The sequence below is a fragment of the Pelobates fuscus genome, chromosome 13 (genome assembly GCF_036172605.1).
Source record: "Pelobates fuscus isolate aPelFus1 chromosome 13, aPelFus1.pri, whole genome shotgun sequence".
Classification (NCBI taxonomy): Eukaryota; Metazoa; Chordata; class Amphibia; order Anura; family Pelobatidae; genus Pelobates; species Pelobates fuscus.
The window spans coordinates 50178196-50195718 of NC_086329.1; the positions used below are offsets into that span (position 1 = coordinate 50178196).

Sequence of the window (17523 nt, forward strand, 5' to 3'; positions counted from 1 at the left end):
CCTCAATTTGGAACTCCAAACGTTACCAGTGTCTCTGAGCTGCTTCTCCTCGCACTAGGACGCCATCCCACCGCTGCCACCAATGTAACGGATCAACGGGCACCCCGACTGGGTACCTCCGTTGAAGGATGCTCCTAGCACTTCCTGAGGACTCCAAGCACTGCAGCAGACACCACAACCACCGAACCGGAGAAGCATACGAATGCTCTCAAGCATATGAATGCTGTAAACAGCTGAACAGGAAAAGCATTCAACCAGCTTACACTCCTGGCAATCAGCATACAATCCAATTCCCCCAATAACGAGACAACACTTCGTTTTGAGGTCAAAGCAGAACTGACTGTACTGGCACATACAGCCTCTTTTATTCCCAATCCACAAACATAGTACTGCCCACAGGGACATTAGGTCCCCCCCCTTATTAGTATTTAGGGCCCCACCCACCGCCCCACCTCTGCTTACAGCTGTATCCTGGCTATGTTTGTATACTTTTTATTTAAAATTGTATACAATGTAACATTCTTCTTCTTTCACTGGGCAAGTATATTAGTACTTGGGCAATACTGTGCTTCGGAACTTCGGCACTTTGACACTTCGGCAACTTCGGCACTTCGACACTTTGGAAATTCAGTAATTTCGGAACTTCGGGACCTCGGCAATTTGGCACTTCAGCAATTCGGACATTCGGAAGTACCTGAATGTCCGAATTGCCCGAACTTCGTCCGAATTCACATTTGGACCGAAATGAATTGCACATGTCTAATGTTTTGACACTATGCCAATCTAAAACAATCCAACAGGGATGCCTGATGACATACAACTGTTCACCACAGGTAACAAGGATACCCAGTTCAATTACTCGACCATTCTCACCTGACACAGATAGGTCAGGACACAAGCGCTCCCCTACCGAGCTTAAGCGTTAACCCCTAGACAATATCAATCATAGTATACGTAGGAACTCTACTTTATAAATAATAGGTGGTGACACGTCAGCCTTCATGGGCCATTCTTTTCATATAGGGGCAGCAACAACAGTCTCTAGTCAAAATGTACCAGGACACAGTCAAAGACTGGGATGATGGAAATCGTGTGCATACAACCGTTACATACCCCAACAGGCAAACATTTAAAGAATATTGAAGAACTGTCATATCTTCACGATTGTTAAATACGATTACATACGTACTAAAGGTGGCATGGTTAAAAGTCTCTTTTTGCCCTCTTTATTTACAGGCCCGCCCGAACAACGGTATTGGTACACCACAACCGAATTAATTAATATTATGGTTAACGCTTACTCGGCTGGTTTCCCTGAGAACACACACACACCTACCTACCTCCAGGGACTATAAATAAGACTTAACTTTTATTACCTTAAATAAAAAAATTCAAATTTCAGCTTGATTCCTTCAAGCTTTCATCAGGACAAATGTGCATACAAACTTCCCCAATATATATCTCAAAAGACACACTTCCTTACCCCCACCTGTGATGCAACCGACTCCTAGGACGCCCGGACTGGGACTGCCGCGGGTTACGCCGGCGTAGCACTCTATGACGTGGCCGGTGGTCATTGCTATAGCAACACATAAACATTGCCACGAACTATTAAGAACAGAAGTTACTGAAACATGAAGGCATCAATAAAAACAAATCACATCAAGCAGTTACAATCCATAAGCCTCTCTAAACACAATTTCCTTTGGTTCCATTGTGTACAATCTATTTACACATAAAGGAAAGGTTTAAATTTGGTGCTTAAATCACCTCAATCCAACCACCTTTTTTGTCACAATATTTAAATCTCAACCACATTTCACACAATTAGCACAACATTTAAATTTGGCCATGCAATTATCGCAGCAAAAAAGGCATGGATAGTGCATATAATAAAGGAATAACATGTCACTTGTCACTTAAGAGAATGGTCTGGTAACCTATTCCCAGGGTGGGCACCAGGCCAGAGCACCACATCAGTGACCATAATAACTCATACAATTATCCAGTGTTTGTGAGTTAAAGGTGTACATGCCGATCTCCCAGGGTGGGCATAATAGTCCCAACTCCTACATATACTGATTAACTATAGCGTTATAAAGATGCTGAAAGAGTATATTTCTCATTAAGGCCATCTGGGTGTACTGTCCTGAGAGTTCTAATCCAGTACAGTTCTCATTACAATAGCATCTTTTTATGGTCTTCCACCCTCCACGGTAGGGGTACATGATCAATGGCTATTAATTTCAAAGGTACATGATCAATGGCCCTTCTCCAAAAAATGTTTAGCAACTGGAAGATCTGATTTTTGGTCTCTATACACTCGGATGCTAGATCTGTGGTTCATGATACGTTCACATAAAGGCAGATCAGTCTTGCCGATGTAAGTCAAACCACAAGGACAAGTCCATTTTTACACCACATAATCTGTGGTGCATGTCAAACGATGCTTGATGGTAGATCTCTTCCCAGTGTTGGGGAGTGTGAACCATTTGCGAGGAAGCATATGCCCGCAAGTCACACATCCCAAACACCTATAACAGCCTGGATTTATTGGGGCTAGATCTTTCAAATAGCAATGTGTGGGATCCATATTAACCAGTAAGTCATTGAGGCTCTTATTCCTCTTGTAGCACATCATGGGTAGTTTACGGAATTGTTCTGGTAATGTGGTGTCATTTGTCAGGATCCTCCAATTGTTATCAATAATTTGTTTAAACTGTAAAGAATCTGTTGCATATGTTGTAGGGAAGACAGTTCTCTCTATAGATGCTTCCTCTAGTGCACTCTGTATTTGGTAGCATTTATCCAATGCCTTCTGTAGTGTAAAAACACCATAGCCTCGTTGTTTAAATTTCCCCCACATATTCTGTAGTTGTTCCTCTGCATTATTCTTATCAGAGTTATTCCTCAGAACCTTGATCGTGAAAATATCATCGATGTAGCGTCCGTATGTTAAGATGGTATCTTTAAATGGCTCCAGTATATGTTGAGATTCAAAACCAAACATGTAACCATTGGAGCCATAGATGCTCCCATGGATATACCTGCTATTTGTCTCTACCATTCCGATTCAAAATGAAAATAATTTTGCGATAGGACCAATTCCAGAATTTCCATAACATAATACACCGAGGCTCCTTTGTACTGCTTTGAATTTAAGAGAATCTGTCTCATAGCTTGTATACCACCAACATGTGATATAATTGGATAAAAGCTTACATCACAGATAACAAGTGATACTGGTTCTGTCAGTAATGTTAAAGAAGAGATATGTTGGATAAAGCTAGGATTGTCCTTGATGTAGGTAGATAAATTCTCGTTTCAGCTTAATTCCCTCAAGCTTACATCAGGACAAATGCATACAAACTTCCCCAACATATATAGCTCAAATGACACACTTACTTACCCCCACCTGTGATGCAACCGACTCCTAGGATGCCCGGACCGGGACTGCCACGGGTTACGCCGACGTAGGTTCACAACTACGTGGCACTATTTTCCCACACACACACACACACACACATTTTTAGATATACACATATGTATATTGTGGCAAGGTCAGAGAGGCTTTCTATGTTAGTAATACATTGGAGCGCTCTCTATTCCCAGCATGATGCGGTTAATTGGTGGGAGTCAACCCTTGAATGTTATCAACCTAGGGTTTTAAAAGGTTAGCCTCTGAAGACATCAGAGAGTCTAACAGCAGGGAGAGAGGAGGTAGTTAAGCCAGAGACTCTGAGAAAAAGGTACTGTGTGAAACCTGCTTAAAGTGCTGTATTTCATTTTGTTTAAACCTGGGAACCAGATTAGCTGGCCAGTTGGATAGTTAGTAACACTGTTGTTTAGTAAGTCTCCAAGTTGGAGTAGGATTTATTTTCTTTTTGTTTTATTTTGTGGGAGAGCACAACCTGTATAAATTGTGGAATGTGACCATAGACTGCAGTACTATTTTATCCTGACTGTTGCATTTTAAGTTTATTGTGAAGAGCCTGGCCATCCTGCCACAATATATATATATATATACACACACACACTTTGAAACAATATATAAAATTGTTTGTTCATGTATAATTTAATGCATTATCTAAAATGATCAATTTTGTGTTAGATAGTCAGTGATCTATAATTTTTTTGTTATATTATAATGTCCTGTCTTTCTATTTCAAATCAGGGCACTACAATTATCCCAATGCTTGCTTCTGCATTATCTGATCCTGCCCACTGGGAGAAACCAGATGAATTTTATCCAGGTCACTTTTTGGACAAGAATGGACAATTCTGCATTAACGATGCATTTATTCCATTTTCAGCAGGTACAAAATAGAGCAGTCACATGTTGTTGTGGGTGTTAGAATGAAAAGTTTACCTTGTAATTTCTAAAAAAAAAAATGCATTTTAGTCTTACATTAAATTATATAACTTTTGTCCTTTTTCAAACAAAAATGTAACATTTATATATTTATACATTATACATTCCATTCACATAATCTCTTGAAAATGATGTGGTGCTTTTTAGTTCTCTAAAGAATGTTTCAGGATACTGAGCATAATTTAGAACTTCTTACATATATTTCTCTTTGAGTAGTTTTTACCACAACTCCTGAATTATATCAGATCACTTAAAGAGACACTATAGTCAGCAAAACATGTTTAGCTTAATTGAGCAGTTTTGGTGCTTAGATTATGGCTCTGCAGTCTCATTGCTCAATTCTCTGTGATTTAGGAGATAACTCACTTTGTTTATGTGGCCCTATTCACACCTCTCTGCACGTGACTTGCATAGCCTTCCTAAACACTTCCTGTAAAGCGTCATCTAATGTTTTAATTTATTTTATTGCAAATTTCATTTAATATCTCCTGGTCTGTTAATAGCTTGCTAGAACCTGCAGGAGCCTCCTGTGTGTAATTAAAGTTGAATTTACAGGGCAGGAGATAAAAACATTTTTTTAAAGTTACAATCTGATTGAAAATTAAACCATTTTGTTTACATGCAGGCTGTGTCATTCACAGCCAGTAGAAGGTGTGGTTAGGGCTGAATAAACAGGAAAAAAAGGGATTTAACTCCTAAATGGCAGTTAATTAGGCAGTAAAAGTTATGATCTATACCAGAGTTTCCCAATTTGGGGTGTCGCCAAAAAATTTAAAAATAAAATGGCCGCAGGCGGTGAGGAAGCAGTGAGCAGTGAACTCCCTGCTCAGTTCCCTCGTGCACACAGCAGTGATGTTAGAGCCGGAATATGACGTCTCTCCGGCTCCAGCATTACTAAGAGGCACGCGAGGGGGCAAAGCAGGGAGACCACTGCTCCCTCGCCGCCCGCACGCCAGCCGCCCAGCAGCCCCACTGGACCCCAGGGATTGCTCGTCAGCCATCCAGCAGCCCCACTGGAACCCAGGGATTGCTCGTCAGCCATCCAGCAGCCCCACTGGACCACATGGACTACATGCCAGCCCTCCTAAAGGTAGGGTGGGCTGGGTGGAGTAAAATATAAAAAAATAATAATAATTGTACGTGTGTCTGTTAGGGTGTTTGTATGTGTTTGTGTGTTTCTCAGTGAGAGTGAATGTGTGCTAGTCAGTGAGTGTATGTGTTTGTCACTGAGACTGTATCTGTGCTTGTCAATGAGAGTGTATATGTGTTTGTATGTGTGTCTGTAAAAGAGTATGTGTGTTTGTCAAAGAGTGTATGTATCTGTGTCAAGGTTTGTGTATGTGTCACTGTTTGTATCTAAGTGTGTGTGTGTATGTGCCAGTATGTATCAGTGTGTTTGTTTGGGCCTGTGTGTGTGTGTGTGTGTGTGTGTATCTGAGTGTGTCAGTGTGTGTCTGTGGGTCAAGTGTGTGTCAGTGGGTGTGTGTGTATATCTGTGTGTCAGTGTAATGAAAATACACTGGATTCAACTCAACAAAAGACAACACAGAGGGGAGATATGTCTACCGGACCTTAGAATGTCCGGACTCTACGTATATGAGAGGAGTACAGAGTCAGGAGCGATCCGAGGTCTAGGGCACAAAGAGACAGCGTAAACTAGGACTAGCCGGGGTCTGGTACACAGTAAACAGCAAGCTGGCGAACAGATAAGGATAAAGAGATAACGTAGTCAGAAACAAAGCCAAGGTCAATACGAAAGAACACAACTGAACACAACAAGCGCTAAAGGGAACTGAAACAGAAACCACGATAGGGCAAGGAACTAAGGGAAAAAGGTGAGTATAAATACCTAAACATCTATTTTGATTGTGGATAAGGGGAATTAACCCTAAACGTACCAGGAGATCTTCTAACCATAAAGGGGAAACAGCAAATAAATAAAAATAAAAATAAAATAAAAATAAGCAAATAAATAAAAATAAAAATAAAAATAAACTTATTCTAAATCCATGTATTGGGTACAAGCTGGTGCAATTGAATGTAACAGTGTATATAAACTCCAGCAACAATGTATGTATGTGTTCAGCTGGACTGGGATACTGTCTGTAATACTGAATCTGTATAATAGCAGACAAACACCAAAATATAATCTACTGGTGAACTGTGTTAACTACTGCTCAGACATTAAGTTACTAGCAAAAATCTAGAATGATAGAGATAAGTAACCTCTAGTACTTGATACTTCAAAAACCATCCGTTGTTTTCAGTAAAAAACTATAAAATTTATTTTCACAGCATCATCAATGGTAGAAAAAATCAATGAAAAACGTAGTACATAGTATATATAAAAAAGTGTACATAAAAGAAAAATCTATGGGTATATTTACAGAGTCCTTTGGGATAGGCAAAATCCAAATGGAGTGGTTGCTCACTGAGCCTCTGGCCGGTCAAGAGGTAACGGTGGAAAGAAAAAAACCGGGAAGATAGATTTAAAAATCTTCTCGTGCGTCTCACTCTATGTTGGTCTGCGTTCCCCTGGATCTCTATGAAGTTGCGGCTCCTGCCGAAAATGCCTTACGCGTTTCGTGACTGAATGATGTCACTTCATCAGAGGCTCGTAGTCTTAGGAGAGCAGTCAATGTTCTTATATAGCACCCATTGATCAGAATATCCTGTGCAGCTTTGAACTATCTAAAAACAATTAATCACTTTATCTGTGATCTTTACAATGTTTGGGATAACGGAAAAATGACCTTAATGAATGGATCAAGACAAAAAGGGGGAGCAAAAAATGTCATATAATGCAAAACATATAAAACATACACGTCTATAGTGCAGAATATCAATCCATACGTAAATGTATAACTGGGGAGCGGTTTATGATACAAGACCACACTGTTTAAAATCAGGATGTACCTAAATAAAGCATTTAAACTTACAAGCGTAGTTAGTTACACTGGCTCTATGAGGATAATAATTGTGATTCGGGAGTCGAGTCTACATGTATACATAAACGATACAATTTGATAGTAGAGTAAACTTCCTCCAAATGATAAAAAGATACAGAGCATTTCGGGGAGGGATTTTTCAGTCGGATTACAAATTGTATCAAGGCAATAACAGAATACTGGATTACTGTTAGTTTGCTATCTAGATAAAACTAGTCTTAATCTAGAAAGTAAGGTAAATCTAAATCTGGAAAGAAGTATCAATGACTATCGGTTTCTCATACTTTAGACTGGAAACACTCATACATAGTATCATACCAAAATGATAGTGGTGAGACATAGCAATAGATAGCAGATAAACACTTATAGAAGATGAACCATTATGGGGACAGACTTCAGAAAAGGGGAATATAATAGATCTATAAGTTTAGAGTCCCGCTGAAATGAATTGCAGTGGAAATACATAAAAATCAAAATAAACATAAATTGAATAATTTCAAATGGACATAGAAATGGAAGTAAATTTAAAAATGAAAATAAAAATACAATTAAATAGAATAACATAACCATACAAAAAAACTAAATATAACTGTGGAAATAAAAGTGAAGTACGAATAGAAATAAAAATAAAAAATAATAAAAATAAATATAGAAAAAAAATTTTAAAGGTAAAAATACAAATCAAAATAGGACTACGAATAAAAGTAAGAATAAAAATAAACATAAAGATACTATTACAGATAAATAAAAATAAAAATAAAGAATAATAAATAAAAATAAAAATAAGAATAGGAAAAATAAAATAAAATAAAAATAAAAGTAGAAATAAAACATTTATTTCTATTTTTATTTTTATTTTATTTTTCCTATTCTTATTTTTATTTTTATTTTTATTTATTCTTTATTTTTATTTTTATTTATCTGTAATAGTATCTTTATGTTTATTTTTATTCTTACTTTTATTCGTAGTCCTATTTTGATTTGTATTTTTACCTTTAAAATTTTTTTTTCTATATTTATTTTTATTTTTATTTTTATTTCTATTCGTACTTCACTTTTATTTCCACAGTTATATTTAGTTTTTTTGTATGGTTATGTTATTCTATTTAATTGTATTTTTATTTTCATTTTTAAATTTACTTCCATTTCTATGTCCATTTGAAATTATTCAATTTATGTTTATTTTGATTTTTATGTATTTCCACTGCAATTCATTTCAGCGGGACTCTAAACTTATAGATCTATTATATTCCCCTTTTCTGAAGTCTGTCCCCATAATGGTTCATCTTCTATAAGTGTTTATCTGCTATCTATTGCTATGTCTCACCACTATCATTTTGGTATGATACTATGTATGAGTGTTTCCAGTCTAAAGTATGAGAAACCGATAGTCATTGATACTTCTTTCCAGATTTAGATTTACCTTACTTTCTAGATTAAGACTAGTTTTATCTAGATAGCAAACTAACAGTAATCCAGTATTCTGTTATTGCCTTGATACAATTTGTAATCCGACTGAAAAATCCCTCCCCGAAATGCTCTGTATCTTTTTATCATTTGGAGGAAGTTTACTCTACTATCAAATTGCATCGTTTATGTATACATGTAGACTCGACTCCCGAATCACAATTATTATCCTCATAGAGCCAGTGTAACTAACTACGCTTGTAAGTTTAAATGCTTTATTTAGGTACATCCTGATTTTAAACAGTGTGGTCTTGTATCATAAACCGCTCCCCAGTTATACATTTACGTATGGATTGATATTCTGCACTATAGACGTGTATGTTTTATATGTTTTGCATTATATGAAATTTTTTGCTCCCCCTTTTTGTCTTGATCCATTCATTAAGGTCATTTTTCCGTTATCCCAAACATTGTAAAGATCACAGATAAAGTGATTAATTGTTTTTAGATAGTTCAAAGCTGCACAGGATATTCTGATCAATGGGTGCTATATAAGAACATTGACTGCTCTCCTAAGACTACGAGCCTCTGATGAAGTGACATCATTCAGTCACGAAACGCGTAAGGCATTTTCGGCAGGAGCCGCAACTTCATAGAGATCCAGGGGAACGCAGACCAACATAGAGTGAGACGCACAAGAAGATTTTTAAATCTATCTTCCCGGTTTTTTTCTTTTCACCGTTACCTCTTGACCGGCCAGAGGCTCAGTGAGCAACCACTAATGTCTGAGCAGTAGTTAACACAGTTAACCAGTAGATTATATTTTGGTGTTTGTCTGCTATTATACAGATTCAGTATTACAGACAGTATCCCAGTCCAGCTGAACACATATATACATTGTTGCTGGAGTTTATATACACTGTTACATTCAATTGCACCAGCTTGTACCCAATACATGGATTTAGAATAAGTTTATTTTTATTTTTATTTTTATTTATTTGCTGTTTCCCCTTTATGGTTAGAAGATCTCCTGGTACGTTTAGGGTTAATTCCCCTTATCCAAAGTCTTATTATTTCAGAGCTCTAATGGGGAGCTCATTTACCAGTTGAGGACTTCTTCCTATTATATTATTATATTCTGAGACACAATCGAATTAACCATTTTTTCCACTCATTCAGGGTAGATTTTTCCACCCATATCTATATCTATTTTGATTGGTCCTTGTCACATCCACGCCCCCAAAAGGTAAGTGTCTGGGGAGTGAGGCATGACAGGGACTAATGGGAGGCCTTTTCCAATTTAGGCTCCCACTGTCCCTTTAAGAGCACGCCTGAGACCCGCGGCGCGCTCTTAGAGTCAGGCGGGACACGTGACCGCTTCTCGCGGTCACTGCCCGCCTTCCTGTTCCAGCCGTCGGATGAGCCGCGCGGCTCGAACAGAGGACCCCAGCCGGCCCCTGGAAAGGGTAAGTACCACTACAGTCATACACAGATACACACAAACACAGATATACACACCTTGACACACACCGGCACATACAAACACAGATACACACTTTGAAACATACATACACACACCTTGACACACAGATACATACATACATACACACACACACACACACACACACAGATACACACTGTGTCAAGGTGTGTGTATATGTGTGCTAGTGTGTTTGCGCTAGTGTGTGTGTGTGTCAGATATGCAAGCACAGATACACACCTTGACACACACCGGCACATTTAAAAAAAAAAAATGTAAAAATGGCGCAATTGTACAAAAATGTGCCGGGGGGTTGGGGGGAGGGGGGGAGGGGGTTCCACGATGTTGATACACTATGTCAAAGGGTTTCACAGGAAAAATTAATTGGGAACCCCTGATCTATGCACAAAAAACTGCTTAATTTAGCTAAATATGTTTTGGCGACTATAGAGTCGCTTAAATGACCTCTGAAATTGTAGTGGACTGATCATTTTGGTTTGGTTGAATGAATGGACCTGGATGCCAAAGTGAACCATGGTGAGTTTATTTAACATAAAGATAGCAACAGTCTTTATAGCCAGTGAGATGACATTTGATAAGAAATGGTAGACATAATGAGTGGACTTGGTAGAGAAAACGTCTATCAAAGGGAAGTAGGGTGTTTTCTAATGTTTTTTTTTTTTATTTATTTTATTTAACTTCTACAGATTAAGGCTATTTTATTATTATTATTATTATTATTATTATTATTATTATTGGTGTTTATATAGTGCCAGCTTATTCCGCAGCTCTTTACAATAAAAGGGGAATTCACCAAATGAGACTGTAACAAACATGAACAATAGATAGTTGAGGACCCTGCTCAAATGAGCTTACAGTCTAGAGGAGGTAAGGTATAAAACCACAATAGGAAGGGTATTGAGACAGACTGCAAATAGACATGGTGGGAAAGTGGCAGAACTGGAGGTGAGAGTGGAATGTGGCCCTATAGGAGATAGCGAAAGGAAGGTTTGAAAGATAGAAGTTACTCTTGGAGGCCCTAAGCTTTCCTGAAAAGATGAGCTTTGAGGGACTTCTTAAAAGATTGAAGACTATGGCAGAGTCTGACAGTGGTAGACATGCTTTTCCAAAGGAAAGGAGCTGCCTGTGAGAAGTCTTGTAGGCATGAATTTGCAGTAAGGGTGTGAGCAGCAGACAGGAGAAGTTCACTAGTAGAGCAGAGAGACTGAGAGGCAGGGCCGGATTAACATAGGGGCTGATGGAGCTGCAGCTCCAGGCCCAGGCCCATGGAATAGGCCCATTTAAAAAAAAAAAAAAAAATTTTTTTTTTTTTTTTTTTTTTTTTTTACACACACTACTCTTAGGTTTACCACCTGACTGGTATTTTACTGGTTTGCCACCTGACTGGTATTTGAGTAATGGGCAGTAATACCGGCAATACAAATGCAGGTATTTTTCTCAGAATAAATGGGGATTACTCTGCAATACCAGCACCGGCCAGTAGGGGTCACTGTGTGTGGAGAGAGGCAGGGATAGGAAGTTACAGCATATCCCTGCCTCTCTCTACTACTTACTGATCCGTGAGGGAGCAGCAACACAGCAGAGTCCAGACAGCAGCTTTACAGCTCAGGTAACAGAGGGATGGGGGGAAAGGCAGCAGGGACACATGGGGACACTATGGGATACTGAGACACTAGGGGACATATATGGACACTGAGACACAGACACTAGAGGACAAATGGGGACACAGACACTAGGGGGCACTGACACTAGGACACATGGGGACACAGACACTGGGAGACCTGGAAACACTGAGACACTTGGGGACACTGGAAAACATGGGACACTGAGACACTAGGGGACACATGGGGATGCTGTGAAACATAAGGACATTGGGAGACACTGAGACATTGGGACACGGAGACACTATGTCCCCATTTCTCCCAGTGTCCCCTTGTCCCCATCCAGTGTCCCATGTCTCTCAGTGTGCCTAGTGTCCCCATGTGTCCCAGTGTCCCTTTATGTCCCAGTGTCCCCATGTCTATGTCCACAACTGTCCCCATGTCTCTCAGTGTCCCCAAGTGTCTGTCTCCCAGCCAGTGTCCCCCTAGTCTCCCAGTGTCCCATAGTCTCCCAGTGTCCCTATGTCACTTTGTCCCTAGTGTCTTAGTGTCCCTAAATGTTTCAATGTCCCCATGTCTCCCAGTGTCTGTGTTCCTAGTGTCTCAGTGTGCCTAGTGTCCCCATGTCTCCCAGTGTCCCTATATGTCCCAGTGTCCCCTAGTCTCCCAGTGTCCCCTAGTCTCCCAGTGTCCCCTAGTCTCCCAGTGTCCCCTAGTCTCCCAGTGTCTGTGTTCCCATGTCTCTGTGTCCCTAGTGTCTTAGTGTCCCCAAATGTTTCAGTGTCCCCATGTCTCCCAGTGTCTGTGTCCCTAGTGTCTCAGTGTCCCCATTTCTCCCAGTTTCCCTAAATGTTTCAGTGTCTCTGTGTCCCCGGGTCTCTCAGTGTCCCCATGTCTCTGTGTCCCCAGTATCCTAGTGACATGGGAACACACTGAGACATTGGGACACTGGGAGAAATGGGGACTATGAGAGACTAGGGGACTGGGCGACATGGGGACACTGACACTGTTATACATAGCGACACTGAGACACTGGGTGACTTGCGAGACTGAGACACTGGGAGCAATCCATCTATACAGCAGAATCAAATTGTGAGTAGTTTGTTGGTGATTTTACAGAATTTTCTCTGATGTCACTCCTTGTCATTAAACAAATGATTAAGACTGGTATTTTTTTCCAAGAAAGGTGGCAACCCTAACTACTCTTCACATACTCTTGCTTAAAAGAGCACTATAGGGTCAGGAACACAATCATGTATTTCTGAACCTATTATGTTAAAACCACCACGTTGGCCCCTTCTTGCCTCCCTAAGTATAGTAAAATATAGTAAGATATATAGTAAAATATATTTTACTGTATTGTACTGTGAATATTGTATTCAAGTCTGCAGCTGCTGGCTCTGCCTCTGAACTGACTGTCTGCTGACATCATCAGAAGTGGTGGTCTGAGCAAATTACAATACTTCTACATAGGATTGGCTGAGACTGTCAACTAGGCAGATCAGGTGCAGAGCCAGCACAATTCCAATCAGCATCTCTGCATAAAGATAAATTGAATCAATGCATCTGTATGAGGAAAGTTCAGTGTCTGCATGCAGAGGGTGGAGACAATGAATGGCAGTGCTGCACACTAGGCAGTACTGCCCCAGGAAGCACCTCTAGCAGCCATCTAAGGAGTGGCCAGTGGAGTTATTTTCTCTGAAAAGACAGAGTTTACTGCAAAAGGCCTGAATGGAATGATTCTACTTACCAGAACAAATACAATAAGCTGTAGTTGTTATGGTGACTATAGTGTTCCTTTAAGTTTGAAAGCTTAAGAGGGATGTATGGGAACAAAACTTGTGTGGACTGGCTGACAATAAAATTAGTTTAGGTAATGCAGACGTTGGTCTCTCTAACACTGTGGCATGTCCCCTTTCTTCTACACTCACTACATACACCTTTTCTCTGTCTCAGACTATATACCAGGGACTTCTGCCTGCTAATAAGACAATAATGAGAATAGTGGACATGTGAGTGCTAGGGGACAGTCCTTAGAGTGAGCTCAACATTAGACGCATTTATGTCAAGCTTAGGGTGCTGCCTGCATAGTATGCCCTTAGTTGGACAGCCTGCAGGATTGGCGGGCAGCCTGACATGCATTCATGCCAGGCTGTCCTTCAAATTCTTTGGACAGACATGCCCCCTTTTTGGGCATGTTCTCCCCTTTTGGCAGGTCTGGTCACGTGATTCGCACCAGTGGCCCACCTTTTACCCCGCCCATTGACTTTCTGCTTCACTGGACACTGCTGTTAGGGGTTATGGATTTACTTGAAAGATAAAAGCAAAAATTAGAGAGAGATTCGAATAGAGTATGTGTTTTCTTATAGCCGCATCCTATGAGTTTCCCTCCAGCACCATCTCTATCAGATACATGACGCTTGGGAGGTATGACTGTTTTAGTGTTTTTGGTCAATAAGATTCCGTAATTAGGCCCATCATAATTGTCAGCACCAGGCCCAGTGTGCTCTTAATCCGGCCCTGCTGAGAGGGGGCATACCTATGAATCAGTATAGAAATGTAAGAGGGGCTAGAGTTGGTTAGAGCTTTATCGGTAGGGGTTAGTATTTTAAATTGACACCTGTAGGGCACAGGAAGCCAGTGTAAGGATCAACAGAGGGGTGAGGTGTGAGAGGAGCGACAGGAGAGAAAGATCAGCCTGGCAGCAGCATTCATCACAGATTGTAGGGGGGCAATACGGCTTCTGGAGAGACCAATTAGGAGAGAATTACTGTAATTGATGCAAGAGATTACTAGAGCATGAAAAAGCTCCTTGGCAGCATCTTGCTTAAGAAAGGGCCTATGCGGGCAATGTTTTTAAGTTGGAATCAACAGGTTTTAGCAACAGACTGGACATGAGTTGCAAAGGTGAGCCCAAGACAGCGAGCTTAACCCCTTAAGGACCAAACTTCTGTCATGTGTCCTTAAGGGCTTAAAAGGATGGGGTAAGGTGGCTACCGGCAACCTACAGGGAGAGTGAAGGAGGATGCTCAGTGTTATGAGGAGGAAAAATAAGGCTCAGTTTTAAAGAGATTGAGGGGCATAGTTCACCAAAGGCACAATGTGCCCACAGACGGTTTTTAAAGGCCTATACACATAAGGGCCATAGTCATGAGGAAGGAGGCTGGCAATTAGGCTTCTCCATAATCCAGGGGAACAGGGCAATTTGTCACTTAACCCCTTAAGGACCAAACTTCTGGAATACAAGGGAATCATGACATGTCACACATGTCATGTGTCCTTAAGGGGTTAAAGGAACAGTGACATTTTGTAACAATGAAATAATGAGAAAAGAAAAGCAGTACTGTTTAACAAGGGTGAGGGCTGCGCTGTATGAGCACAAGACACATTTATAGTGTTGAAAGTATGACAAGGTGCAAGACTTCCTCCAACAGCGTTCAGCTAAACGGGAGCATCTCTGCAGGTGGTGGGTTGACTTAGAGAGCAGTTTAGGATGTTGGATGCGTGCCCTCCTTGAGGAACGTGCTTGGAGTGGGGCTGCAGCGTCTAGGGCAGAGGTGAGGGTAACATTATATGAGGAGATAGCCAGAGAGGGACAGGAGAAGGTAGGGATGGATGAGCGTTTGGAATGAAGATCAGCTGGGAGTTGCTGGAGGTCAAGAGAATTCAGATTCCTCCTGAGTTGCAAGGGGTTAGGTTGAGGATATTAGGTGTGGGGGCAATCGAGAACAAATGATAGGAGGTGGTGGGCTGATAGAGGAAATGGTGTATTACAGAGATTGGAGACTGAGCATGCATTTGAAAAAATAGGACAATACTAGGGTATTGTCAGCTACATGTGTGGGAGAATTAGCACATTGCAATGGCCCAGATGAGGAGGTGATTTAAATTTTTGAAGCTACTGAGGACAAGGGTGGGTTAATGGGAATGTTGAAATCCCCTAGCATTAGGGGTAGGATATTACTTGAGAGGAAGTAAGGAAGCCCGGCAGCAAAATGGTCAAGGAAGAGACGGGGAGAACCAGGAGACGATAAATAATTGCAATGTTTGCAGATATGGGGTTCACCCAAATTGAGTGAATTTCAAAGGAGGAGAAAGAGAGGGAAGGGGGGTGGGTAGAGGTTTGAAGGAGCAGTGGAGAGAAAGAAGAAACCCTAGACTGCCACCTTTACTGTCAGACTGTCTTGGGTTGTGCGTAAACTGTAGACCACTATAGGATAATGAGGCAGGGGCAGCTGTGTCAAAAGGAGAGAGACAAGTTTCAGTTAAAGCAAGTAAGTTTAGGAAGTGTGGGAAGAATAAGTAATGGATAGAAGTAGATTTAATTATGTTGTACACAGAGCATGCATTCCAGAGGGCAGAATGGAGGAGTTACATGGGATAGATATAAGATTGGAGAGATTTCTGGGTTGGACACAAGGTAGGTAGAGGCAGGACCAGGGTTTGGAGAGACATCACCAGCTGTCAGGAGCAGAAGCACAGAAAGCAAGAGAAGGTGGGAGTAAGATTTAAATGTTTTGGTTGAATGTTTGTATTTTGAGGTTTCAGAAGTAGTTGGAGGAGAAAGGGTGGTTAGTTAGGAGTATAGTGTATGGGATGAACAGAGAGAGAGAGGAGGAGGAAAGTAAACCAGGAGTAATTGAGATGGTGCCAGTAGGGACAGGTAAGCAGAAAGATAGAGATTTTGGTAATGAGAAAAGTGAGGGTGAAACTGAAATAGTACAGAGAACTTACTTGTAGACTATTAGAATATAGGGGCTCCTAGAATGTTATCAGGGCAGCAATGGATGAAGATGGGACAAAGTGCTTTATAGGAAGACAAACCTATTGAGAAAGATAAACACTTCATACGGGAGTAAAAAAAAAAAAAAAAGAAATGTAAAAAAAATATGTTTGGCTGTAAATGGACAGCACTGATAGTGTACATATACCTAAACCAGCTAACTTTATGTTTCTTGTTTATCAATTATAATTTTATATTATAGGAAAAAGGATATGTCCAGGGGAAGCGTTTGCTCGAACAGAAATCTTCCTGTTTGTCACATCTCTGCTCCAGAATTTCACATTACGAGCTGTAAATCACCCAGACACCTTTAACTTGAAGACACTGAGGAGAACATTCAGAAAACAAGGACTCCTATACAACTTGAAGGCCTTTCCTAGAGGCAGAGCAAATGAGAGATGCAGTGGAGAGTCAAGTGTAACAAAAAAAGAAGTATAAATCCAAATGACGGGCAAGGAGGGAGACTGTAAAATGGAGATTAAAAAATAAAAATAAGAAGCTAGCAACTAAATCATGATCAGGTTCATTTTGTTTTTATATTTTAATTATTTAAGTTTTTATTTTGTAATCAGAAAGAATAACATACTAACGTGTCGCAATACACATATACATAGATTACATAGTTTTCCGTTTGTTAACAGAGTAATTAAACAATACTACAGAATAATATACTTAATCTGTCAAGTGATAAATAACATAGCGTTGATATTACAAAATTGCTAGTTAATACAATAGTTAACTTTGAAAGTGTGCGTGATCAAGTTCAACAGGCAAAACATTTCAAAATGTATTCCAAATAGGCAGAGTTGTTGGTTTAAGTGGTTTTGGTGGAGCATATTTCACAGTAGTCTAGTCATAAATAGATGCAGCATGTGAAGTACCCAAAATTGAGCGGCTGGTATATAGTAGGG

At 40.2% G+C, this 17523-nt stretch overlaps 1 protein-coding gene across 1 annotated transcript in view; it reads left to right on the top strand.

Moving 5' to 3' along the window:
• LOC134583423 (cytochrome P450 2C20-like) overlaps positions 1-17098 on the top strand; it is a 141513-nt gene extending 124415 nt beyond the window's left edge. Inside the window, exons 8-9 of the mRNA XM_063440333.1 lie at positions 4175-4316; positions 16815-17098. Of these exons, the coding sequence (XP_063296403.1) occupies positions 4175-4316; positions 16815-17050 (378 nt within the window). The 3' untranslated portion in view covers positions 17051-17098. The remainder of the gene's footprint in view (positions 1-4174; positions 4317-16814) is intronic.
• Positions 17099-17523: the final 425 nt, after the last annotated feature.